Here is a 25,819-nt window from a genome sequence, read left to right as displayed (position 1 = left end):
TATAAACAAAATGGATTTTGAAAACTACATAAAATAAATCTTTAAAAAGAAAATCAGGCTTTGTGACACATACTTTGGGAGGCAGACACAGGCAAATCTCACTAAGTTCAAGACTAGCCTAGTCTACTACATAGTGAGACCCTGTCCAAAGAAAGAAAGAGAGAGAGAGAAGGGCCTCAAGCTTTTACTACTAAAGTTTTTTATTTGGCTAGGCACTGCTGGTGTATACCTTTAATCCCAGCACTTGAGAGGCAGAGGCAGATGGGTCTCCAGTGAGTTTCAGGCCAGTCTGATCTACAAAGTGAGTTCCAGGACAGTCAGGGCTATACAGAAAAACCCTCTCTTGAAAAACCAAAAATAAATAAACAAATAAATAAATAAAATTTATTTGAAATACAGAACAGAATTATTATTTAAAACACAGAGACCAGAAACATATTTCCATGTAAAAGTGCCTCTCACACAAGCGTAACAACCTGAGTACAATCCCCAGAACCTACCGATGTGCCCACTGTAATCCCAGCACTGAGGCAGTGAGGTAAGAGGTAAGGGCCAGGAATCACCTGGAAGTCACCGGCAGCTAGACTTGAGTATATGGCACAGGAGGACATAGAACCCACTCTCAGATGTTTGTCCTCTGACTCCACGTTTGCACACAGCCTGTAAAAGAACGAGGGTGCACACACACAAACATACACATATGTACAGACATAAAACTTTTCAGGTGTGTAGAGGGCATCAAAGTTTACTGGGTTCTGGAAGAGGAGGGAAAGTCTGGGATCACTTGGCAAGGATAAGATGTCTTCCTAATGGAAATGCAATAATAGTTAAGAACACTGGAATTCTGGGTCCTCCTGGAACTCAGAGCAGGTGGTAAGGAGGGAACCCTTGCCTAAGAAAAGAGGTCCGGGAGCTAGAGTTGGTTAGGGCTCCTGGAAGGTAAAAGATGAGTTGGAGAAACGAAACTGCAAGACATGATGAATGATGGTAATAACCAGCACTGGGGAAGCTGAGGAAGAGGACCACCATGAATTCCATGCCAATCTGGGCCACAGAGTGAGACCTTATCTAAAAACAAACCATGGACCAAGTGGGAGTCAAACCATATTCCTTGTAGGGAAACAAGATGTCCGCTGTACTAGTAAGAAGCACGATGGCTCAACAGCGCTCAGAGGTTCCCAGAGGCAAAGCCCTAACAAGGACTTAAACTCACGGTTTGGAACAGGGAACACAGAGCCCATCAGCTGGTGTTCTGAAGCCAGGGCCCTGGCATGCAGCAGATACAGGGCTGGTCTGCAGAAGCATTGCAGTGGCGGCACCATCCATCACCTCTGTGCTAAACCCTGGGAGCTCCAGTAGCAGATGACAGCGGAGGCCATCCGGGCCACTTGCCAACAAGCTACAGGCAAAAGTGCTTAGCAGCATCATTCTTGGGTGCCTCTCCTTAGTGTGGCCTGAGAACATCTCCCTACCTGGACCCTATCTGTCCCAAAGCAGCAGTCCTCCTATCCCTACCTCGGCCCCTGCCGCAATTATCTACTAACCCACAGGGACTCCCACCCAAGAGGCTGTTGTGGGAAGCAGAACCTCTGTGTAGCTTTACTCCCCAGTGCAATGAGCTCATCTGACCCTGCCCTCTCATCTTATGCAAAAGGGACTGTGGGCCGGCCTCTGCAAGCTTCCTGCCCCTACTAATTCCCCAGAGGCCTGGGCAACTTAGATTCCCTGTTTCCCAAATCCATGCTCTTGTCTCTGCTCTCGTGATCCATCCAGAAGCCCCTAATACTTCCAGGCTACTGACAAAGCCAAGGCAAGAGGATTGCTAGAATGACCTGTAAGAACCCTAACTCTCCGGATGGTGCTCTGTATCTCGACACTCCCCAGCTGCTCTCTGACATTTATTACTGACATTGTCAGTCACAGGGCCCATCAAGACACTCCAAACCTGCCTATGCTCACAGGCAAGAAAGGAGCCTTCACTGCCAAAATCACTCCTGGGTGGACAAGCACAGGGACCAACAAGATAAAGGGAGAGACAGCAGGCGGCTTTCTGAGTGCTAGCTTTGTCTCTGCAGCTAAGCACAAACCCAGAGACATAGCCACCTCTAGATGTCAAGCTGTTACACAGGTTAAAAAGCTTCTGATGTGCTAAACCCTGGGAGCTCCAGTAGCAGATGACAGCAGATTCCATCCCCTATGAGACTGAATGAAACTTCTACTCCATAGTAAGGAAGGCAAAGTCCAGACAGGCCACGTGATCCATGCACACTCACAGACACTGGCAGGAATAGGGAGGGGGCAGGAAGAACTTTCACTCCCAAGGCCAGGTCTGGCAGGCAGGCAGGCAAGCCCATCTGCCTTTCTCTGCCTTTCCCTAACATGCACTGGGTTGGCGGGGCTGCTTCCAGACACACACACTCTGCAGGATGGGCTTCCACAGTAGGTGCACTCGCTGCAACAACAGTCCTATAGAAAACATGAATCGCGCGTTCCTTCACTGGAACCTCTGAATCAGAAAATGCCTAGTTATCAGTGGGCCCCACTCAGGAAATTCTGCCTCACATAAGGGGGAAAACAAAAAGTAAATCAACCACATGTTCCTGCATCCCCTCTCCATTTCAGACTCCACACAGAGCAGAGCTGTAACCTGATAGCGCCCCTGTCTAGTTTTGGCTCTTTCAAAACACAGGGGACCTAACAGGAAAGCAATGCAGGAAACTGCAGTCTGGCTGCCAGTCAAGAGGAGCCCTGAGCAGGGAGAGCCAGGCCTAAAATGGGCTCTAAAACAGCGAAGGCCCCTCACAGCCTGCACAACAGCAAACAGCACCACCCCCCTCCGCTACCGAGATGCTAAGGCAATGCCCCCAGCATCCCATGGCGTCTGTGCTCAGGTGTCCTCTCTAACACTGCAGCTCTGGCCAGGAGCCAGCATCTTAGGTGGGAACAAAACCATCAGAGGTGAACCACACAGCGCATATCGTCCCAGTGTCCACAGGCTGCAACTGGGTCCCCACCAGAGCAGAGGGAACTCCACCAGTAAGTCTTCGTGACAGCCAAGGCTATAACAGAGATGAAAGCCAACAGGAGAAGGGGGTAGCCTTTGGAGAAAGCAGCTAAGGGTTTCCCCAAGGAAACATCTCCACCACCAGCCAGCTCCCCAGGGTTATACTGTCCCTGATAACCCATGTTTAAAGCCAGGCGCAAGGCACAGGGACACTGTAACAGAAGAGGCTCTGCGTTCCAAGTTCCAGGTCCTTTTCACATAGGACTGGCCAAAGTGTGGGATGACGCAGCCACTTTGGAAAACAGCCTAGATATTCCTTATAAGTTAAACATAAAATTACTGGATGGCCCAGAAATCACATGCCTAGGTATCTACCCAAGTAAAACAAAAACCAAGTCCACTCAAACACCTAAGTAAGTGTCACAACTGCTTTATTCTTATCAGTTACACGCTGGAAACAACACCAATGTCCAGCTGCTTCTGAACGCGGTATATCCACACACTGGAATACTGCTCTGCAATAAAAAGGAATAAACTAGACACAGCAACATGAAGCATTATGCTGAGAGAAGATAGACCCAAAAGGAAACACTGCAGGATTCCATGCCTCTGGCATATTGGACAGGACACGTCTATAATAACAGGATTCATATTCTCTGCTCCCAAGTAGCTGGAAGTTAGGGAGGAGGCCAACTGCAAAGAAGCACAGGGAACTACTTACAGTGGAATCTACTGTAATAGACATAATCACTTCCATGTGTCCAGGCTGCCCAACCTAGCTGCCCTTCCTGCTGACTTGTAACTGTTCACACTGGACAGCATTCAGAAAAACCACACACTTTTAAATCAGTGAATCGTGTTTAATGCAAACCACAACATAAAACTGAACTAAAACACTAAGCTCCTTAACCTTAGCTTGAGCACAAAGATATGGCCATGCTGCCTGTGACCTGAAGAAACGCCATGACATTCTGGGCCTCAACTGCATGGCCACCCATGGGCAGGCATCTGTAAGGCTGACTGGAGGAACATACGTGAACACACAGAGCCTAGACTGCTTGTGGGAGTACAATACACAGCACCTCCTGCTCACCTTCTCCAAGGCAGGATACCCCAGAGAGCCACGAACCCTCTAGGTAGCTAAGTCAGAGATGCGCTGGAAAACAAGCCACAGACACTGAATAGAGCGAGACCTAAAGAGCAGTGTGGGTGAACCATCCAGGGATTTCACAGAGGCCATGAACTTGGGGAAACCCTGGGCTCAGGGAAACCAAGGACACACGGAAGTCACAAAAGCTACTTGCTGGAATGTGGGGTGCAGGAATAGCACAAAGCGGCAACAATTTGATCATTCAGCTCAGGGTCAACCACCGGCCTCAGCACCTCATTTCCTGGGCCTTAGCGAGCGGTTGTGCACACGGCCTCCCTGAAATGCAACACAAAGTTCCCTTTGTAAGTCACTGTGACTTGCAGTTTGCTCGCACTGTCTCAGTTTGAACCCTGCGGCTGAAACATGGATCGCAGGCTTCAGCAGTCCCTCAGGCATTGTTGCAAGCAAACAGAGCACGCCTTGGTCTAACCTCGAATGAAATGCTGTTTTATCCAGGAAGGTAGAGACTTTGGGAGATGGGCCAAGAACAGCACAGCTCCAAAACTTCTAGAAACTTGAAACTGTGAGGACACACGAGTTCACACATGGATCACTCCTCTCAGCACACCACAAATTATCCATCAAGACAAGGTCAGTGCGTGGCTCGCCAGCAGTGCAACAACTTTCCTCAATTAGCTGAAAGAGAGCAGGAGCCAGGCAAAAGTGGCATTGAGACATATTCCAGGTAACCCAGATGGCCAGGGGCAGAAGTGACCGAGTTGTAAGCTGTGACACTCGAGGAAGACAGAGCTCAGCTGAGATGAGAAAGGCAGCTGAGAGAATGTGCCTAAGGCCACTGCCATCAGCCAGGATAGCCTGACAGCTGACCAGCGCACTTGCCCATTACCTGTCTGTCTCGAGCAACTCTAACTCAGGTACCAGAGCCTGACCTTCCCGGCATCAAGCGCGGACCTTCCCCAGATTACCTAAGTAAATGCTCTGAGGCCGCCTACACTCAGAGGGCCAATGCTGGTTCCAGCCTCACGCACAGCTTGGGACACGATGGCTCAGCCCTGTTCTCAGTGTACAGGGAGAAGAGCAAACAGAAGAAAGCCTGGCCACAGGCAAGAGAAGAGCAGGACTGGCAGGGGTCCAGGAAGACAAAGAAGGGTAGACATAAAAAGTTCCAATGTCAGGGGACATACCTACAAGTCACATTGTAACAAATGGTCAAAAAGGTGACACTGAAAGCCAGGGGAGACCCAGGCAGTGACATCCAAACGGTGAGCGAGGCACAGTAGCCACCCAAAGCTGCCCGCAATCACATTCAGGACTGGCAAGCACTCAGAGGCAACCAAATATGGGCTCAGTCTTCTAGAGTGAAGTCACAATAGCCTTATCAAAACTGAACAAGAAAAAAAAAATCCCAAGGGAGATGACAATGTGGTCAAGGGTCACGTCTTTATGGCTTTAAACTATGTACCACGGCATAAAGCCAATCTCCAAATGGCCATACCATGCTGAAGGCAACCTGTGGCTGGTCAGCTGAGGAGGGTGGCAACCCTGGCCTGGCCAACACTAATGCCTACCACTGACTAGGACAGGAGCGGTGTACCAGGCTCCGTGCCAAGTGCTTTCCCTAGGGGCTCTCACCATCATGCTCACGCCTCCTCATTTATGGCCTAGGAAATGAGACTTTAGGAGAGTTCGATAATTTGCCCAAATCCATGCTACTGTCTCCCAAGCCAATGTTTGCTGAATGCTAACTGGGGGAAGAGGATGGACAACTAGAAAGACAGACAGACAAATGAAAGGCTGGGCCAAAAGTATCACCCTCTTCCTGGGAATAAATGTGGCACGGGCCCGTCAGAAAAAAGAAGAAAGACTGGGGTATGAAATACGAGCAGCTGCCAGTAAGCAAAACAGCCTTGACAAACACTCACGACGACACCCTGGGTTATGGGAAAGCAGAGGGAAAAGAGCTCGAGCACTCCATTAGGAAGACAGACAGTGCTGGCCCTGTCTTAAAATTTATCAGCTCGGAGAGAAAAGTCCCAAGTGGGCAATGCCATCTGTCTCCTAAGCCTGAAGAGTTTTCTTCTGGGTGCTTCTGGAGTCAACAATGGGAGCTCCCACAGCCACACAGTGAGAGAGGGAGAGCTGACTTCCCCCACAGGCACCCTCACTTGCTGCCTGACGAAAACCAGATGTCAAGTGCCCCGGGCAGTTGCGGGCCCTGTGCTCTTAGGAGAGTAAGGGGAGCCAGACAGCAGCCAGACTAACCCCTAACAAGTGTGCAGTGCAGACTGGCAGCGCCTAGCTCTGGACTCCAGAACCTTTAAGAAAAAGGAGCCTTTGAATAAGGTGTGAGTGACAATTCATCCTATTCAGGGGCTAGAGCTTTTTCTTGATGTTCCACATTTCACTGATTGACACACCCAGCAGTCATCAGTAGACACCAGTCACCAAACAGTGCCCAGAGAAAGACACTTGACTCTCTAGCGATCATGCAGAGAGTGGCTGCACCACTCATCAACAAGAATTCCGTCTCCTGGAGAGTTGAAGAGTCCTGAAGTCAGGAGGAAAACCTGCTGTACAAAACAGTGAGAATCCCAGGGAGGAAATGACATTGGTCTGTAAGCTCTGGCCTGTTCGCTGCAGAGCCCTGAGCAAATCAAGACCGGGAAGGGAAGCAGCTACACCCTGAAGACCACGTGCCACGCAGACCCTACACCAGTGGCAGCCAGTGGTGCCCACCACATTTCAGTGTGTGTCCACTGATCCGTGGTCTGTCATGTCTCAGTCACTCCTGGTCTCTCATTCTCAGAGTCTAGCCCACTGTCTCACTGAATTCAAGGTCTCCTGGCTCTTCCACCATTATCTCAAAGCCCCAGTGGCAAAAACCAAATAACATCTCCCTAAAATCCTACCCTCCCAAATTTCCATTGCATGTCATTTTCCAAGTCATTACACACATGCCCCCAGAATCAGCGTGCAGGTTTCACCGTCCCTCAGTAGCCAAGCCACCTTTCACTGGTTATTCTATTCCGTCACAATCTTCCCCAATTGTCTTCACCACCGCCCCCATTCCCTAACCCTCCCAACTCAGAACACCCCTACAACAGAATGCTTTGGTAGCTTAAACTGTCCACTTAGCTTTGATTCCTGGCCTCCTCCAGTCAGCCTGACTCACAGCTCCTTAATCCTACTCACACCAGGGTCCATGCTCATCATCCTCTCCTCTGCCCAAGGGCCCACAATACTTCCATGTATAAATCAAAGTCTACATGCACCGTCTGAGGTACTGTCCGATCCCGGTGAAACTGGGATATAACGTCAGCATTCCGACCATGGTTCCTCCCCATTCACACCTGTGTCCACAGGTCTGCTCATGCTAGCCCCCTCCTCAGACAGCCCCTGCTCTTCCACGCAGACCCTAATCCCTCTTCAGAATCCATCCACCCCAGATGCAATCACTCGTGTGTTCCCTGTCAGGGCATTACCCACTTTTCTTTCTGGCTTACCACAGGCCTGAGCGCTGGCTCCTAACAATATGCTTTTTGATGACAATCTGAATGGCACTGTTTCATGAAAAGAAATCCCATTTCATGCTCACTCAGGGAGTGCCTGATATAGGTTACCTCCAACTATGAGCAGCCAAAAATATCAACTCATCCGATAAAGCACGGAGAACAGAAAGCATGGAGACTGGACTGCTCGCTCTCAGGGACCTTAGTCAAACACCTTAATCCCTCCCACTTTCTTCTCTCTTGACAAACCTGCCTTCCTCAAGGCTTGGAGGCTGCTTCGCCTCCAAGAATCTAGTGGGAGGAGCTTTCCCCTTTCCTATGATTCCTATGAGAAGATGTTTTCCCCAGGACCCCCCAGCAGATTTCTCATCTCATTGTCCAATCTCATTGGCCCCCATCTCAGTGTCGGACTGCTGTGACTAGTTTAGATTGATCAGCACTTACTCCAGAGCTGGAAGGAGAATCACCTTTCCTGGAGTGGTGTGCACGGAGTAATACGACATACAGACCACCCCCCCCCCCCAGCAGAAAGACAAAAGAGTAACTGTTACATGAGCAATCAATTATCCCTGCACCAGCAGAGGCCAGGTCATACATCTGTGTTTCCCCTCACACTTCAGCCCCATCCTGCTGGCACAGGAGGATGCTCAGCAAATAACTGGGCTTGAGCAGAACTAGAAATTACCCTGTGCCTGTGAGAAAATGCTGAGCATCATAGCATGGTGGTACAATTGGACATTTGTGTACAGAAACCAGAAAGACAGCCATGAAATCCTAACAGATGCAGAGACGTTCTCATAAGAGAGGTTGGGGTAGTTCTGATCCAACTCCAGCCTGGGCCCAACTCCCAGTTCCACAGATAGGGAATGGGATCCCAGCCAGGAGCTGGGCTTCCAGCAGGCCCAGCTGGGCCTTCTCCTCAGTTCAACTCTTGCCTCTGATGGACTAGTGGGTGCCAGTCCAGCCCATAACTCCCTACACATAAGTTCCAGGCTCAAAGGAAGCTCATGAGGAAGAATGTTCATGTCCATGAAGTAACAGAACATCCGGTATATACCTGTCAGTTTTCCCTTACTGTCACAAGATAGCTGCGACAAACAAAAGAAAGGAAGGCTATTTTGGCTCAGGATTTCAGAGGTTTCAGCCCATAGCGGTTTGGTCCTTTTGCTTTTTGGCAAGGCAGAACACCACGGCAGGGAGCAGGGATGGAACCAAGGGGCTAACCTCATGGGGGCAAGGACATAAACACATAAACAGGAAGTGGCCTGTTGAAGAGCATGACCCCAAAGACATACATCCTCCCATTAAGCCACACCCCCCCCCCTAAAAGGTTCCTAAAAGGCTTCCCAAAAGCATCACAGGCTGGTGACCCAATCTTTATCACATTGGCTTTTGAGAGACTTTCAAGATCCAAACCACAACAGCTCTGTGGCCACACAAAGCTGTCAGTGAACAAACAGGTTCAGGAGTGCTGGCCTGGAGAGATCCTTCAGCTGTGCTAAGCCTTCTCTCCTGCCTTTTTCCTGCCCAGGCCAGCCAACCCCTACCCCTGCCTTTCAGTTCAGACTTCCTGCATACTCTCCCAGCTTCTCGGGTTATTGACAGCACTGCCGGCCCCAGATACACATGTCCCCATGTGGAGCTGTAAAAGGGCCTAAACCTTTCATGGGAATTATACACAAAGCAAGGTTCCACCACCCCCTCTGCCCTCCCAGTGGCCCCAGGCTGCATCAGAAGACTACACTACTTGAAGTTTAGGAATTTCTTTCTAAATACTGTAGCTGACATTTCCTTGGCTAAAGAGAACCACATGGGCTAAACTGCCCAACCCACAGCCCACAGCTTGCACACAGCTGGCGACAGCTATGAGTATGGCCCAACACAACATCATAAACTTACTGAAAATAGTATACAATTTTAAAAACTCGACTGCACCATTTTCTGGGATCACCTTTGGAAATGACAAGGTCACGTTGTACCACCTACAAGTTGGACACACCTAGGTCATACATTCAACCTTCAATACATAGTAAATGAGCAACCACTAGGTTGAACCCTATGGCACTGCTGACACTTGGCTCATTTTTCTGACCTTTGAAACTGGTAAACATCATACAGTTCATCTTAATATCAACCCTGTGCCAAGCAAGGGCAAGAGTCTTGAGACACTACAACAAGAAACAGACATAATCTTTGTAAGGATGGGAGTGTAGAGTCTAGTGTTACACCACTCGCTACAAACGTTACCCACAAGTGGCACCAATTCTCCTATGCATGACCTGACTGTTCATCTATAAATGGCATCCTTGCTGACTGCCTGCTACCACTGTATAGGCTAGCACGGGCGGCTGAGTTTCCTCCAATAGACACACTGACAAGCACACAGAACACATTACACATGTGTTAAAGGTATTGGCTTCTGTCGTGACAGACAAATACAGGTGTGTGGAAGCATTTGGAAGAGAAAACTATGGAATCTCTGATACTGCCGACATGGTTGAGTTAGGGTCCTAACAATACAGATCTTAACACAGCATGTAAACTACCCGCATCCGGGAGTTTCCCTGGGACTATTTAAAATACTTAGGAGAACAAACGGTTCTCAGGCACAATCTAGTATTTCAGAAACTCCATTTGCATCAACAATGGGTCTGCTAATTGCAAATCATTCTTACTTCTCTCCTATAGCGGGTCCCCCAAGGATCTTTATTAGGCACTCCATTAGCCTAGACTGAGTTACAATATTTACTTACAAGTAATAACAGTGAATTTCTTGAAAAATATTTGGTAATTCAGTCATTTTACTAATTTAACTAATCTTCCTCAATAGTCTACACTGGTAGGGATTTGATCATTCTACCAAGAGAAACGGCTAAGGCTGCACTTGGGGTCTTGGCCACCAAATTCTTTCAAAGGGTACCTTTGGTAGTGGGAACGTGAGCTCACATTCAAAGTAGGTAGAAAAACAGAAAATCAATACACGACAACTTGAAGAGCCACTGTAATCCAATTTAGTCCAGCACACAGATCCGTGTGAAGTCACATCCAAACCGTAAGCAAAGCACATGGAAATGTCAGATCCTGCACTCTGATGTTCTTATGAACCCGATCTCATTTGTGGGCAGCCAGTCTCTGATGGGTTTTACAGCATCTCCCTGAGCCAGCTCCAGACATGAACTGCAGAATCATGCGTGAGCTGGGATGAGACCTTCACTCTAGTGCACTTACTGTTCTGAGTACCAGCATGGAGACTTCATAACACACTGGTCACATTCATGGGGCATCCTGAACTGTTTTGACATGGCAAATGAACATCGGGCCTTGTCCCTGTGCCAGTGACACACAAAAACCTGCTGCCAGCTAGAAAGACACTGGGCCCTTTCCAAATACCAGGCCCCATCCATCCTCCTCTGCAGAACCTTTACAAATCTCCCAGATGCAGGCAGGATGCTCATGGGCTGGGGAGATTATGTTCTGAATGTCTTAAGAGATTAGTTACTTAAAATCCTCTCCGTGACTTCAGTCATCCCTGCCACAGATCACAGAGTAAAAGGCTCCTTGATTAAAGCTGAATGCCTACACATTGGCAGAAGGGAAAATATGCAGAAGAAAACAAGAGCCGGATTCCTGATGGGCACAGCACCAGCTCCAGGATGGGAGCTGAGTAACAGTGGCAGGGAGGCATGTACAGGAATCCTATGTTTAGCAGCAATGCCAGGCTCCTGCATTCACTCCTTTCCCCCAAAAAACACAGATATCAGAGATGGAAGCTGGATTTAGACTCGCATGAGGCCCTGTTCTCCCCAGAAGCCAAATATGGGAAAGTGCAGAGCCTCAGTGGTGGGGGTAAGAGTGGAAAGAGTCTATCTCCTGCGATGGTTTAAGTGCAACAAAGCCGATTGCAGAGTTGATGTTAGGGGAACTGTCTAGCCCTTATGCCACCCCTTCACTCTCCACCCTCAAGGCTACCACCATCCCTTTCCTCACCTCTAGAATAATTCACCTCTATAATCAAGAGGACTGCACAGGAGATCTGCCAGGATTCTTTCTGAACAAATTCAAGTCTAGGGACCCATTAGTTCTGGTCCTTCTAAGAAGCCCACTGTTCTAGTCTCCCAGCCAGAGAGCATCACTATTTCCAGAAAGGGACAGAGAGAGAGCCAAGCAGGCTCAAATAGGATCTTGCCACAGGACTGTTCAGTATGTAATTGCTCATTCTTAAACACCTGAAGACAATATAAAAATGTTCAGCAGATTATCTGTAAGCAGAATCAGAAAGGGCTGTCTAGTTTGGGGGCAAGCCTGAAACAGATGTGTAACACGCCCTGCCCCCCCCCCAAAAAATAACAAGTGTGTACATGCATCTGTGCTTCGGAATTCCCAGACCAGGGCTGAACCATTGCCAAACAAAACCAATGAGGAAAACCAGAATGGCCTCAGGCATGAAAGCAGGCCTAGCACAGATCTCTCAGGGACAGCAGCTGCCTGCACTGGGCCACAGCCATGTCCACCAGGCAGAGTTTATAACCAGCATAAACCTACAGACTTAAAGAGTACTGGAGGAGGGAGATGCCCCTGGCTACCCTGGAGTCCAACAGGAACTCAGGAGAGGAGAGCACAGGTATACCTTCTTCGAGCTGCCATCAAGGTTGTAAGGATGCCTAGCTAGGGTGGGGTAGGGCCCAGCCGTGGTGTGGCCTGGGCTAGAGACTCCTTGACAGACAGAAGTCACACCTCACGGAGATGGGGATGAATGGAAGGGGAAGAAGAGCAATCACCTGACCATCAAACTTTCAATGCAAAGACACAGTCTCCCATCGGATGTAAAGTGTATCTTTTCTCTATTTCTCTTTTATTCTGGTTTCCTAGAAATTCAGAGTCCAGGGTGAAAAACTCCCACTTCCCCAAGAAAAACAGCATCTCCAACAGTCAATAACAACAGTCAGTCCCTGTATCCAGACACCATCCCCAACAGTCAATAACAACAGTTGGTCCCTGTGTCCAGACAGCATCCCGGCAGTCAATGGGAAGAGTCTATACATACCCGGTGCTCAGGGTACTTGCATATTTTCAACAGAAAGAATTGTCCCTGTACCATCTCTTGCTTCATCTCCCCACATCAGCAATACTCTAAATCCTTCCCCTAAAGGTCCTTTGTCATGGGCTGTCTTGGGTATCAGTGACCCATGGCCGTTAAAGACTTGAGGGGGAAAAAAGAAAAGAAAGAAAGGATGTCAAAGTGACAGCCAGAAAACAGACTTACCTTAGGGACAGAAGGAGGGAAAAGAGGAGGGAGAGAGGTGGCGAGAAAGAGAGAGCCTTTGTACCAAAGTGTTTTTAATTAATCCCCCTATTTATTAAAGATTAAAAATACTTATCAGGTGACTAGTTAGAATGCCTGTCAGGGCGTTAACTTTTCATTCCCAGGCATCTGAGATAAGAGAGCACTTGGAGTAGACACTCAAATATTGACTGGGTGAATGGATAAAAGGTTTCGGGAAGTCTTAAAGTAGCTTCTAACAGAAGAGGGCTCCTGCAGTGGTCTCAGGAAGGGTGACAGAAGGTCAGACCTCCCCAAAATAACAGCTATTTTGAGGAGGCAGTGGAAAGGTGAGCCAGGCTCTTTGAGCCACCAGTGAGCCTAAGAAGTAACCATCCTGAGGCCAATCGCACTGCAGGAGGCAAGGCAAGTTCTCATCCTGGGGTGGAAGTCTCAAGGGAGGGGTTGCTGCCCCCTGAGCCTGGAGGCTAGCTGCCATCACTGTGTGAGCTGGGAATACCCTGTGGAAATGGAGAGCTCAGATCTGTTCCAGTAAGAGAACAAACAAGAATGTTGGATTGAGTCAGACACAAACCCCAGTGTTTATGGCTGTCTCCTTAAACAAATTCTCAATGGGCTTCATTTTTAATCTAACAGAATTTCAACATTATGACAAACTGGTCAGTAAAACATGAATGCGCTTAATTTGTCAAATTTATGTGTTTTTTCAGAGAAAAATATTCAGGATAAACAAGTCGATTATCCTCATTAAATATACTAACATTTAAGGCCAGTGTTGTTATTATGACTCTTGGTTGCCTGATGATGGGGAGATGAAATTATTCTGTTGTATAGCTACTGAATGAGTTCACGATTCCCCGGCGACTTTACAAATTACAGCTTCAGCTAGCTATAAAATAAGCAAATCAGTTCTGATATGACTATAAAATTAAGCCTGAAAAAAGAAGTGAGGTAAATCGCCCCTTTAAAATCGTGTTGTGGAACAGAATGTTCTTTCTGTGTGATTCTGTTCACGTCAGAAAAATGTATATCTGAGCATGCACACGAGTGTCTGAGACACTATACACTGACGGTGAGGAAGATGCAGCAAATCCAGCAAGGGCTGTGGGACAAAGACAGCAATGTGCACATTTTAATTTCTGTCTTTGTCTTTTTTTTTTTTTTTTTTTTTCCAGCATTAGGAATGACACTCAGTCACCCCTGCAGGTAAAAGGCAAGTGCTTACCACCAAGCAAGCCCAGCCCCTACCTCCTACATATTTTACAATGTACAACAGAGTTCCGTTCTCGTTACCTCTGCCAAAAATCAAAAGCCTCAAATTAAAAACAAATAATAATAAAGTAAATATACACTATCATCTAAATTAAAACCAGTATCTCATCATCTGTTATACAACACTCTAGCCTACAGCATTTTATTAACTGTTTTAAATCATGGCTTAATTCAAACCACAAGCTCTGTTAAAAACAAAACAAAACAACAACAACAAAAAAAGCTGACTCCACGTTTCCTGTAGGCAGGTCCTACCTAAGAGATTGTGACATTCCATTCTCTGAAAGTCTTTTTTCCTTTTCTTTCTTTGCTTCCTTTTTGGGCTGATATAATATGCATATTTATGGAGCTGACTCGGTGTTTTGATTACACAATGTGTACATTCTCTAGAAGTCGTTTAGTAAGTGAGTCCTGGGACGGGGCAGGGCTGGGCTGGGCTGGGCTGCAGCTTGACCAGCAGTACCAAGTGACAGCTCAGCTCCTATCCCCCTCTTCACTCAAAGTGCTTCCTGGCTAAGTCAGCCAAAGTCAGCCAAGGTTAGTAATGTAAATAAGGGACACACACCACTGAGTTACCTAAGGTCCCAGAGGCCTCAAGCCACCACTTGTGGTCAGGAAGCTGGCCGGCCACCTAGGAGATTTCAAAACACTTGAGAGTGCCTCCACTCCCAGGTTAGAGCCAACGTGCCAAGACCGCAGCATACAGGTGTGTGTGGACTTCAGCCATCTTTGCTGTCCACACAGGCTGACAGCAGAATCATATGAAAGTGAGCTACCATACTGATTATCACAAAGGAAAAGCACACTAATTATTACTTAATAGACAGTGTCTCTGAGAAAAAGATTTCAAACTGGGCAGCTCTCAGGGACAAAGGAATGACAGAATGGGCCCTTGAGAAGTGGAGGTTGGAAGCCTGCCTCTAGACCCTGCAGCAAGCAGAGGTCACCTCTCCTCGCAGGGAGTAACAGCAGATAACACACTCTGGATATCAGACAATGGTGCTAGGGGCAAAACCTGATTTGCACACAAACATAACACCAACTTAAGGCATGCCTGGGCAAACAGCATCAGAGAACCATCACAGAAGGAACATATGACCAGCATCAGTTTGGCTTCCATTTTTCCCTATTTCAATACAGGGGGTGGGGTGGGCATGGGGGACATCGAGGCACAGACGGACGGACGGCACTGGCTTCTTTGAATTCTCTGCTGGTTGCTTCTGCTCTGATTATCAAGTGATGAGCACAGACAACTGAGAACTTCATCTGGTTCAAGAGCAAGCATGCATCCTCCCTTCTACCTCAGGACCCTTCCACCTCGGGTGACAACCTGGGAGCTCGCCAACCACTTCTCCCAGTGATCCTCCAGGGTTCCCACTGACAACTTTCTCTGCCACCTGTGTCCGATCTCAAAACCCTGTTCGCAAACCAACTAACTGCCTACTCCAGTTCTTACCAACCAGCACCAAAGGACCTGGTTCACTGACAATCTTCCCTGCCCTCCGAGAAGTTCCCATAATCCCACCAGAAATGTCTAAAAGTTAAGCTGCTCCAGAGAGCATTACAGATGGACCAGTGACCAGCTTCTCCAGTGTCTTCCCGTGACCAGCTCCTCAGGGGTCTCTTTGCTGTTCTTGCTCCTCTCTGACTCCCAACAATAGACATCCCTCCTCTAACAGACAACAGTATTGGCCAGTCTATTTGCCAATCAATTCACCTTTGGTTTCCCTGGTGGCTTTAGAGTATCATGTCCTAGAGCAGTGGTTCTCAAACCCCCTAATGCTGTGACCCTTTGATACAGTTCCTCACATTGTGGTGACCCCAACCATAACATTATTTCAATGCTGCTTCATAACTGTAAGTTTGATACTGTTACAAATCGTAATGTAAATTATCTGATTCGCAGGATATCTGATATGCAACCCCATGAAAGGGTTGCTCAGCCCCTTAAAGTGTCAAAAACCCACAGGTTAACAATCGCTGTGCTGTCCTAGAGGGCTGGGTGTGCTCAGCAAAACCTCACCTGGATGGTGAGAAGGCACTCTCCTATCCGGTACACTTAATTAAAGGGCTAGGCAGAAACTTTGCCTGAACTCTCATTAGTATAAAGCCTTATTATAAAGCTTTTTAAAATGCATCTGACCACTTTCCAGCCCTGTAGAGTTCATATAATTCAATCTTTGATTTAGGATCTTGCAGGGCCCCAGGCTCATCATTCTCTCCTACTACTATAATTATAGATGCAAAAAGGAAAAAAAAAATGTAGACTGGGTAGACAATTGCCTGAAAACTAAATTGAAGAATACACCCACAGCTGGTGAGTTTTGCCCTTCTGAAGGCAGAGTTGAAAAACGGAAAAACAAACTCCACTTCAAGGTTAAGGGAGGTCCGCTGCTAAGGTCTTTGTTGACTACCTGCCTCTGTGGTTCTCAATTAGTTGCTTAATAAAGGGTTCTTGGTGAGGGAATTTGGCAACATGTGATTTTCGACAACTGCAAGCTTGATTTTTATGTAACTGCTCATTTCTTTGAAAATCAGGGGGGGGGGGCATTCACACACAGGTGTCCTAAATTTTCTTAAATTGAAAAATCAACGTTTTATAAGGAAGAACCATGCTTCACTTCCCCGGGAAGCATAAAAGAAACAGGTGCCTGCTTGTGGCAAATGAGGGACTCCCAAAGGAAGCTAAGAAAGTGAGGTGAAGAGTGATACTTAGCGTGCCCTGGGGCACCCACAGCCAGGAAGCACCAGGGTCCTCACCCAGACCCTCATCCTCCAGTTTCAGGCTCCCAACTCAATGAGAGCAGGACCAGCTCTGGATTCTAAGCCCAAACCCCCAATTCATTACAATCTACAACATCCTCTTTCTAGCACCTTCCAACCTAAATGGGGAGCTTCCACTTCAACTTCAGGTCACTTAGTCATTTCTTCAGCACCTAGAAAGTCATCCCCATGGCCCGTTATAACGGCTGACTCCTGCCCACCCCTCCACATCCTGCCCATGCTAAACACCATACACAGGTGATCTAAATTTCCTTACACTGAAAAGCCAACATTTAGAAATTAGAATACTGGAGTTCCTCCCCCAACCACCACTACTTTGGGGGCTTGCTTCTGACCCTGCCCACCTGTGGGGGAATTCAGGAGACATGTAAACCTGAAGAGAAAAATCACATCTTTATTCTCACTAGCCTCTAAGTGAACCTGAACAATCCCTTTGATTACCCCAGGAATGTTTCCAGTATCAGTGATTCTCAAAGTAGGATCACACTTTTATCAATGAAGTCGACTCATCCTAAATACCAAACACTCATCACCATTCCAACACTAATGCTTATTAGATTCGATGTCAGGAGCTGTTAGTTTAATGTGTCATTAAAGAGGCATGCTACAATACCACACAGTTCTTTTTAAATACTTTGGTAGCGCTATTTGAATGTAATTGATTTCCTTTGGGGAGGGGGTATTTATATATTTTTAAATGCTATGCTCAGGTTCACCAGATTGCCAAAAGGATTCACAGGGGGAATAGAAAAGATACAGAATCTCCGTTTGGTAGAATGAAGGTCTGAGTGCCACAATTAGAAACGTGGGTTCCAAACCAGATTCTGACAACTTCCAGCTCTTTCTAGAGCAGCCTTCCTAATGCTGTGACTCTTTAACACAGTTCTTCATGTTATGGTGACTCCCAACCATAGAACTATTTCACTGCTACTTCAAAACCGTGATTTTGCTAGTATTATGAATCACAGTGTAAATATCTGATACGCAGGCTATCTGGATATGAGACCCCCAAAAGGGGTGTTGGCCCACTGGTTGAGAACTGCTGTTCTAGGGCAAAGATACTTCCTTACCTTCTGTGGCTTGGCAGCCAATAGAAAAACAGTATTTTCTTTGTGAGGGCTAGGAACATAGCTCAATGGTAATCACCGTCATACCTAGGGTGGCTCAAGGTGGGATCCATTGCCAGCATTGCAAAGCAAACCAAACAAAAGCATGTCTATTTACCTTTGAACCCACTCACCTACTTCCTTGGTGGCAGGCACAAGACCGTTCTGGAGCTCATGTAGAGACAGACCATCCTCAAGCACTTTATACTGAAGGCCACACTACGGGAAGTGTTGGCACGGCACACCCTATAAACACAGTATTCACTGTGAAAGCCACACATGCTCTTTGTAATTATATGCTGGCTTATGTTGCTTCCTCGGCAACAACTGTTGGTTTGTCTAGCTCATGTCTTCCCAATAAGGCTCCTTACTGGCCAGAGTCGGGCCTCACTCTCAGAGGCAGTGCTTGTTTGATGAAAGAACCCTGGATTTGGAACTGACGCGCCTGGCTTCAGCACTATACTCAGCCACTTATGTTTGTGGCTATGGCACAGGCTGATATTTGTCCACCAAATCCTGCACTATCCTTAAAGCAATGTAAGCCCAGGTTTTAAGAATGGCCCTGGCACTTAGACTGAGCATACTTTCCAGTCTTTCTTGCAGTTAAGTATGGCCATTATGCACAAGTTCAAGCCAATGAGAATACTAGCAGAAGAAATGTGCATACCTTCCTGAACATACAAGAATCATCATGAATCCTTCAGTATTCCTTTCTTCCCTCCTGATAACTGGAGCCAGAATGGTTGTTTGGACCATGAGGTAATACTGATAATAAATGCTATACACAAGAAACAAGCCTGAAGGAGCCTGGGGCCCAAATACTGTGCAATGCATTACCCTGGCCAACAGTCCATCTTAGGCAAGTTACTTAAAATCTCCTTGGACTTCAACATCCCCATCTATGAAAGGATGGGAATGTAAGGTACCCACTGCCTAAGGTTGCCTTGAGGTCTGAATGATAGGTTTGTTTCACAGTAAGGACTAGAGTTTAGAGAGCTGGAATTACTGTTACTATAGAAATAACCGTGGCCCTGCTGTAATGGACAGAATAGCAAAGGGGGCATAACCCGGCCTTGGGTACAGAGAGGTGACTCAAACCATCCTTACAGTCTAAAGATGCTACTGTTTGGATCTTAAATGACCCCTATACACCCAAAGGTTTGGACCACAGGCTGGCGGTGTGGGGAGAAGACAGCACCTTTCCAAGGTGGGACCCTGGTGGTAAGTCTTCAGGTCACTGAGAACATGCCTTTAAAAAGTACAAAACACAGCTCCTTGTCCTCCTTTTTTATCCTTGGCAATGAGGTAAGCAGCTTCACCTGTCCCCCACAATGATGCCCTGTCTGCCCCAAAGCAACAGAGCTTTCAGGCCCAAATGAACCTTTTCTAGGCTAGTTATGTCTGGCATTTTGTAACAATGATGGAAGGCAGACTACCACAAGAGGCATCCTGGCCAGTCCAGTCCAGTCCTCCTTACTAGCACCTTCATGGGATGGTCTCATGAAGCCAAGTGTTTGGAGAGTAGTGCTGGCTCATCCAATCACGGTGCCCATTCCTGCTTTAGAACCCTCCCCTGAATGACGTAAACCCCCTCCTCTGTCATCTGCTCCCTCCTTCTCTTCTGCCTTTGATCACCATGCTCTTGCCTCCGAGTTCATGCCTACCAGTACATCAAAGTTTCCTTCCATCTCTTTTGGAGGCACCCTCTGGCCTCTCCCTAATAACTGGAACTAAAGTGATAACTTCATCGCACCCTGTTCAAACTCAAGGCTTTCCAAACCCTATGAACACACCGGAGAACACAAATGCACGCTAACCATCCCGATGTTCTGTGTTGGTCCATCCCCCACATTCCTCACTGCTAACACTTGCAAAGCCCTTTTATCTTGTTCGCAACATCCCACACTGGTCTGGAAGGTGTAAGTCTTCATGGTACATAAAAGTGAACCAAGCTTTCTATGTTTACCGCCTACATGCATCTTTCCAGAGTGGTCTCTTCCTGATTAAGAAGACACAACCCCTCCTTTCTTCTGTTACGCACGCCACTGTCAGCTTCCCATGTCACATTTACTCACACAGGCTGCACCAGGCACAGACACAGGGCCAGTGACCCCATCTCTCCCCATTCCCTCTTCTTCACACTCAGATGAGCCTCAACCTCTCTCTCTCATCTTCTGCCCCTCTGGCTCCATCCACTCTGTCAGTGGAGATTCTGCTGTTCACCAGCCCAGGCCTAAGGTACCTTTGAAATGGAAACAAGAGGGTGGTAGCTAGCAGCCAATGGCTGGTCACTGGGAGAGCCACCTGGGACAGAATTGGACAGGAGACTGGGCAGTCGGGACGACAGGGACAGAGACTTGCATTGTCAGTGTCCTAAACAGGCAACAAAAGAGGAATCTGAACCAAACTCCACACTCTAGCAAAGGAAGGGAACAGAAATGTGCAGGCCTAAGGTATACACACATCTCACAGAGTCACCCTGCAGTCCCCATCACAGATGGTCACAGGATTTTCTAGCTCAAATTGCTGTTTCTGGAAGGTGGTTCCTCTATCTGTCTCACTTTCAAGCACTTAACGTGACTCAACTTTTACAATTTTATTCTAGGTGTGTGACCTACATGGGCTCGAAACCTCGGGATTCTTTACTATTTTGAATTCACACTACACACTAATTCCCATTGCACCACAAGAATGCTGACACATGAATCAGACCACACTAGGCGGCCTGCAGGAAATAAGCCCGAAGTGTGGGCTTGTTCCCTCCCCACACACCCTGTGCTTCTCCCAGGTTAAGGCCAGTAGGCGGCAAGCCTCCTAGCCACCATGCCAGCTATCAGATGAGAGTCCTCCAGCGGGGCTCAGAACCGGGCAGGCGTTAGTGTGCCTGTCCACAGTTCCAAACATCTCCACTTTCACACACAGCTGGCCTCCCACCCCAGGGGCCCTTTACAGCCACCTGGAGACTCAGCTTCCTTCAGGGCCCCTCTTTGCACAGGAGGGTGGGAGTAGAAAGAAAATGACAGCACTCACTGGGTGCCAGGGACCCAGCGCCCCTCCACAGAGGGACCTAGAGATCCAACAGCAGGGAGACCAGCAGGCAGCCTCACATTTCAACAGCCAGAAAGAAAGGAAAGGAAAGGAAGGAAGGAAGGAAGGAAGGAAGGAAGGAAGGAAGGAAGAAAGAAAGGGCACAAATGCCATAGTTCCTTGGTTTCCCACTGGTGGCTCCTTCTGCCCTGAGCTCCACTCATCCCCTCAGCCACACACCCTGGGAAGAGTCAGGAGCAGTGGGGAGGGGGGAGGAGCGGTTTGCGTCCTTTCCAATCTCCATGAATCACTAACTGCTGATTCAAGCTGAGACACAATGACAAATACTGTACAACACATACAAATACAGTCTAAGAGACTGGCCAAGGGAAACCTACCTGCCCACTTTCCTTTACCCAGCACACAGGAGACAAGGGAACCCTGTATCCCAACAACAGAACAGACTGACTAAACTCTGAGACAGACAGACAGAAGTATGCTTGCCTGTGTGTTGGGCAGGAAAAGGCTGGCACTAACATACTCACACACTAGTTTCCTGACTCAGCCAAAGACTCCACTCCCATTCCAGAGAATTTGCTGTCACTGGTGTGAGCGGTACCTGACTATCAAAATTTTTCTTAAAAGATGCCTTAAGGACATCAGTCTGTACCCAAGTTTGAGCACCACCAAATGAAAACATCGATTGTGAGTTTCAAACACATTGAGAGGCAGTCAAGACTTTAGGACATCCCTTAATTGCAGACTTGGGATGTTTTATTGAGATTCAGCTGTCAATCAAGATGAGACTGAGATAAGAATTCAAGCCTCTAACAAAGTCCATCTTCATTCCACACACTTGCCAACTTTTGTTAAGGGAGCAGATAATTCAGAGACAATCTCCAGGGGAAAATTCCGTAAGTGCAAAATACCTAGAATGGAGAAGCAAATGGCCAACAGCGATAACTTCTCTGAATTGGGAGGACAGTCGCACAGAGAATGCAGGGGGTGTGTCCATCCTTGAGGTCTGAGGAGATCCGGTGAGAGAATTTACTATAAACTGAAGCATTGGAAGATACACAGCGGAGATGTGCTCCACAGCATAACAAGAATGGACAAGGGGGGTGGTGACCTACGCTGGACATGGAACCCTGAAGAGAGGCCATCAGGAGATCACTTCTGAGATCATAGTTTCTTCCTCTGACTCTGAGCCTATGGACTTTTCTCTGAGGGTATGAAAAACCATCCTAACATACCCCTTGCCAGTCCGCTCCAACGTCTACAACATCACCCCCTACAAGGCCCATGAGCTGGGCTTCCTTGGTGCGTTGACACAGGACTAGTGTTTTCAAACACATTTAGCCTACAGACTTCGTAGACAAGACAAAGCCTTCCTTCAACCCCTGGCCCACCCACTACTCCCACTTGCCCCTCCAGAAACAATAAAAGAGAAAAAGGCACTGTCATCCATCAAACCACCTTTCCCAGCAGAGTGAGGATGATGTTGTAACTTCCCTGGAACCAATGTAGACCAACACAAAAGTGAAAACACGAGAAGCCTCAACCCACACGAAATCCCTAAGCCACAGACAGCAGCTTAAACCAAAGGCAGTAAACACAACCAGCATTCCACCATTCTTCCTGGGTCAGCAATGGACCCTCTTGGTACTTTCACCTACTCTGGCTACCCCGTGCTGTCCCCCAACACCCAATGTTGATGGGAGAGAACCACAAGGCATTAGCAGAAAGAGCAGGTTAAACTTTCACAGCCATAGAAGTGATCAGCAGTCACTTACCCAGCACAGCCAGCCAGCTCAACACTGGGAAAAAGCACTTCATGTCGGCGGTGACCGCAGCAGGCAGAGGACAGGGCACAGGGCACCGTGCTTCTCCCACCGCCTAATCTCTCATTACTGCCAATCCACTTATAGCTCCAGGGAACAGTTTGGAAACAGAACTTCACCGGGAAAAACGAGAACCAGTCAAAGACAGAAGGAGAGAGTTGGGGGCAGGGGAGGGGAGTGGCATGTGCAATGAGAGTCCTCTATGCTAACGGCAGGGTCCAGAGCAATTCCGAAGGCGCTCTAGGCTTCTGCCACATTGTATGCCTTGCAGTCTCCACCGGAACTGTGGATTCTGGTGGATTAATCCTCAAGGAAAATGGGAGAAAAGAGCGTCTGAGGGAACCCTTTCATCCGTTGATTATACAGAAATGTCCTTGGCTTCGCAGTGAAGGTGTCTGAGATCTCTCATTCGTGTCCCCCAGAGGGAACTAGGCAGGTTTTATCAAAACCTTGGCCAGCCAAAGCAACCTGACTGGTAAAGACACTTCGGGTTTCTTCATCAAAAAGTCCATCTCCATCCATGGTGATAGATCGCGGTGCTGTCACCTGCCCCAGAAGCACACGAAGTAAGCTAGCATTCGGTAGCCCAGGAGCGGTCCCACAAAAGCCGGCAGATTTCTAAAACAAACACAGCAGACGTTTATCCAAGGCCAACACAACCGCCGCAAAACCAAGAGAGGCCGAAGCGCGGGTTAGCCGAGCCACCCGGGTCCCTTCCCTGGGCTAGGGCAGCCAATGTGTGCATCCTGACCTTGTACAAGTCTTACCTTCCGTGCCCTACACCTCAGTTTCCCCGCCCAGAGCCGGGCAATTATGATTGTTCTCAAAACACTTTCACCAAATGCCTCTCACTCGCGGGCTTTTCCCGTCGCGGTCCACGGAGCGGGGCGCGGCGGGCAGCCCCACCCTCGGCAGCGCGGGGCGCCGCGGGGCTGGCACGGGGCCGCGACTCGGGGCGCCGGCGGTGGGAGCCCGGGCGCGCCGCGTCCCAGGTGGCCCGCTATTGTTTTACCTCCCCGGCGGTTGATTCTGAGACGCTGGCAAAGAAAAGGAACCGAGGAGAAGGGGGCCCGGGGCTCCCCTCGCCGTCGGCCGAGCCCGCTCCGCGCGCGCCGGGTCGAACGGAGGAAGGGGCTTGGGCCCGGGGCGGGCGTCGATCCCCCACGCTACGCTCCCCGTGCCCCCGACCCCGACCCGCGTCCGTCCGCGCTCACCTCGCCGGGGGTCCCGCAGCTCCCAGCGGCCGATAGTCCGCCAGTACGCGTCCCGCACGCCTCCCAAGACGCGCAGCTTCCTCCTCGCCTCCCGCAGCGGCTCTGGCTGCCCCGCTCCCGCCCCGCCCCAGGCCCCGCCCTCCAGCTCTGGCCTGGCCCGCAGCTCCCGGCGTGGCGAGCAGGGGCGAGGGCGGTGGCCTCAGAGGGACACGCCCCCGTTACGCCCCGCCCACCGCCCGGGAGCTGCTAGGCTGCCTTGGTGCGCAGCTGCGGACCACCTGGGATGAGCTGATGGAAAGTTAACCCTGGGTTCGTGCACCTTGGCTCTTTCCCAAAAGCTAGGTCCTGGGGTCGCGTCTTTTGCCTGATAAACAATAGAAGAGTGCTTTGCTGGAGACTTCAATTTGTTTTTATAGTGAACTCCCACGTTTTGTTTCACTCTAGTATAGAATCTGGACCCTGAAAACAGCCTGGCTTCTTACCCAGATGCCTCCACTTCTTAACTGTGGGCCTGAGCCGAGTTGCTTAACCTCTCTGTGCCTCAGTTTGCTCATCTGATACAAAAAAGGAAATAAACCTCTGCTTGATAGGGTTGTGTGTGATGCCCATGTCATACTTGTAAAGCACTGAGAGGAATGCCTCATATGTCAAAACCACTCAATAAACCTGAACTGTGGTTATTTTATAACTGTGCTCTCCATGCAAGTGCCTCCCTATTTATTCAATATTACCGAACAAAGTGCTGAACGACTCATTACAGACGAGCAAGTCAGATCGTACTGCCCTGGAGATTGTTATCTAGTTGGGGATACTAACATGAACCAGTGCATAACTGGAAAATGGGGTTGAGGAGGGCTCCCAACTCTGTGTTACTGGGGTGGAATGCTGGGTAGGATAGGGCCCAGGAAGCTTCCTCCTAAAGAAAACTAAGAATTCCATGGAGCAGAATACAGGGGGAGAAAGTACGAAGACGCCATGCGCCCTGGAAGCACACCATGAGAGGCCCAGAGAGGAAAGACTCAGTGCCCATGACAGAAAGCTGGGTCCCCAACTAGACTAGATGACTGGTAAGGAGTCTGTGACAGAGTCAGAGGGCAGAAGGATGAAGGATTGGGTCTTGAGCTTGGGTCTAGGAGGCGCCCTTGAAGCAACAGAGTAGGGAACTGTGGCTAACAGATGAGCATTTTATAAAACCACTTAGCCTAGGACTGAAGATGTCATCGCTCAGGATGGCTGAAAATCCAGGAAATGGAAGAAACCAAGACCACACAGGCAGCTACAGGGGCAGAGTGGGTTTAGCAGGCAAGCCTTGGTGTCACTCTGTGGGATGTCCAGGTGAGTGTGAGGGAGTCTTGGTGACTAAGATCAGTATTCACACCATGAGGATGAAGGTTTGAGCTTGAGATGTCCAAGCAGTATCTCGACTGGATAGCTATGTCCAAAGAAACAGCCAGCAGATTTCAGAACTCAGAAAGGGGCTATTGGACTATGAGAGCAAAATACTGCACTGATAGTAAACATGGACCGGCCAAGGAAATGGCCATGTAAATATGAGGACCTGAGTTTGATCCCTAGAACCCACATTAAAAAAAAAAAAAATGTGTGTGTGTGGCACCTGAGGGACCATGCCTGAAGTTGTCCTCTGAGTTCTACACACAAGGACACATATA

General features: G+C 48.5%; 1 protein-coding gene across 3 annotated transcripts in view; it reads right to left on the bottom strand.

Annotated features, from left to right (window-relative positions):
* Positions 1-24,274, bottom strand: part of Igsf3 (immunoglobulin superfamily member 3) — an 86,603-nt gene extending 62,329 nt beyond the window's left edge. For all 3 annotated transcript variants that reach the window (XM_051199514.1, XM_051199515.1, XM_051199516.1), the window contains exons 1-2: positions 24,150-24,274; positions 22,888-23,553 (exon numbers count right to left, since the gene is read on the bottom strand). In XM_051199514.1, the coding sequence (XP_051055471.1) occupies positions 22,888-22,930 (43 nt within the window). In that variant the 5' untranslated portion in view covers positions 22,931-23,553; positions 24,150-24,274. The remainder of the gene's footprint in view (positions 1-22,887; positions 23,554-24,149) is intronic.
* Positions 24,275-25,819: the final 1,545 nt, after the last annotated feature.

Source organism: Phodopus roborovskii, unplaced genomic scaffold (assembly GCF_943737965.1).
Source record: "Phodopus roborovskii unplaced genomic scaffold, PHOROB, whole genome shotgun sequence".
Taxonomy (NCBI): Eukaryota; Metazoa; Chordata; class Mammalia; order Rodentia; family Cricetidae; genus Phodopus; species Phodopus roborovskii.
The sequence above is the reverse complement of the archived record's forward strand: the minus strand, read 5'-3'. Positions and strand labels throughout refer to the sequence as shown.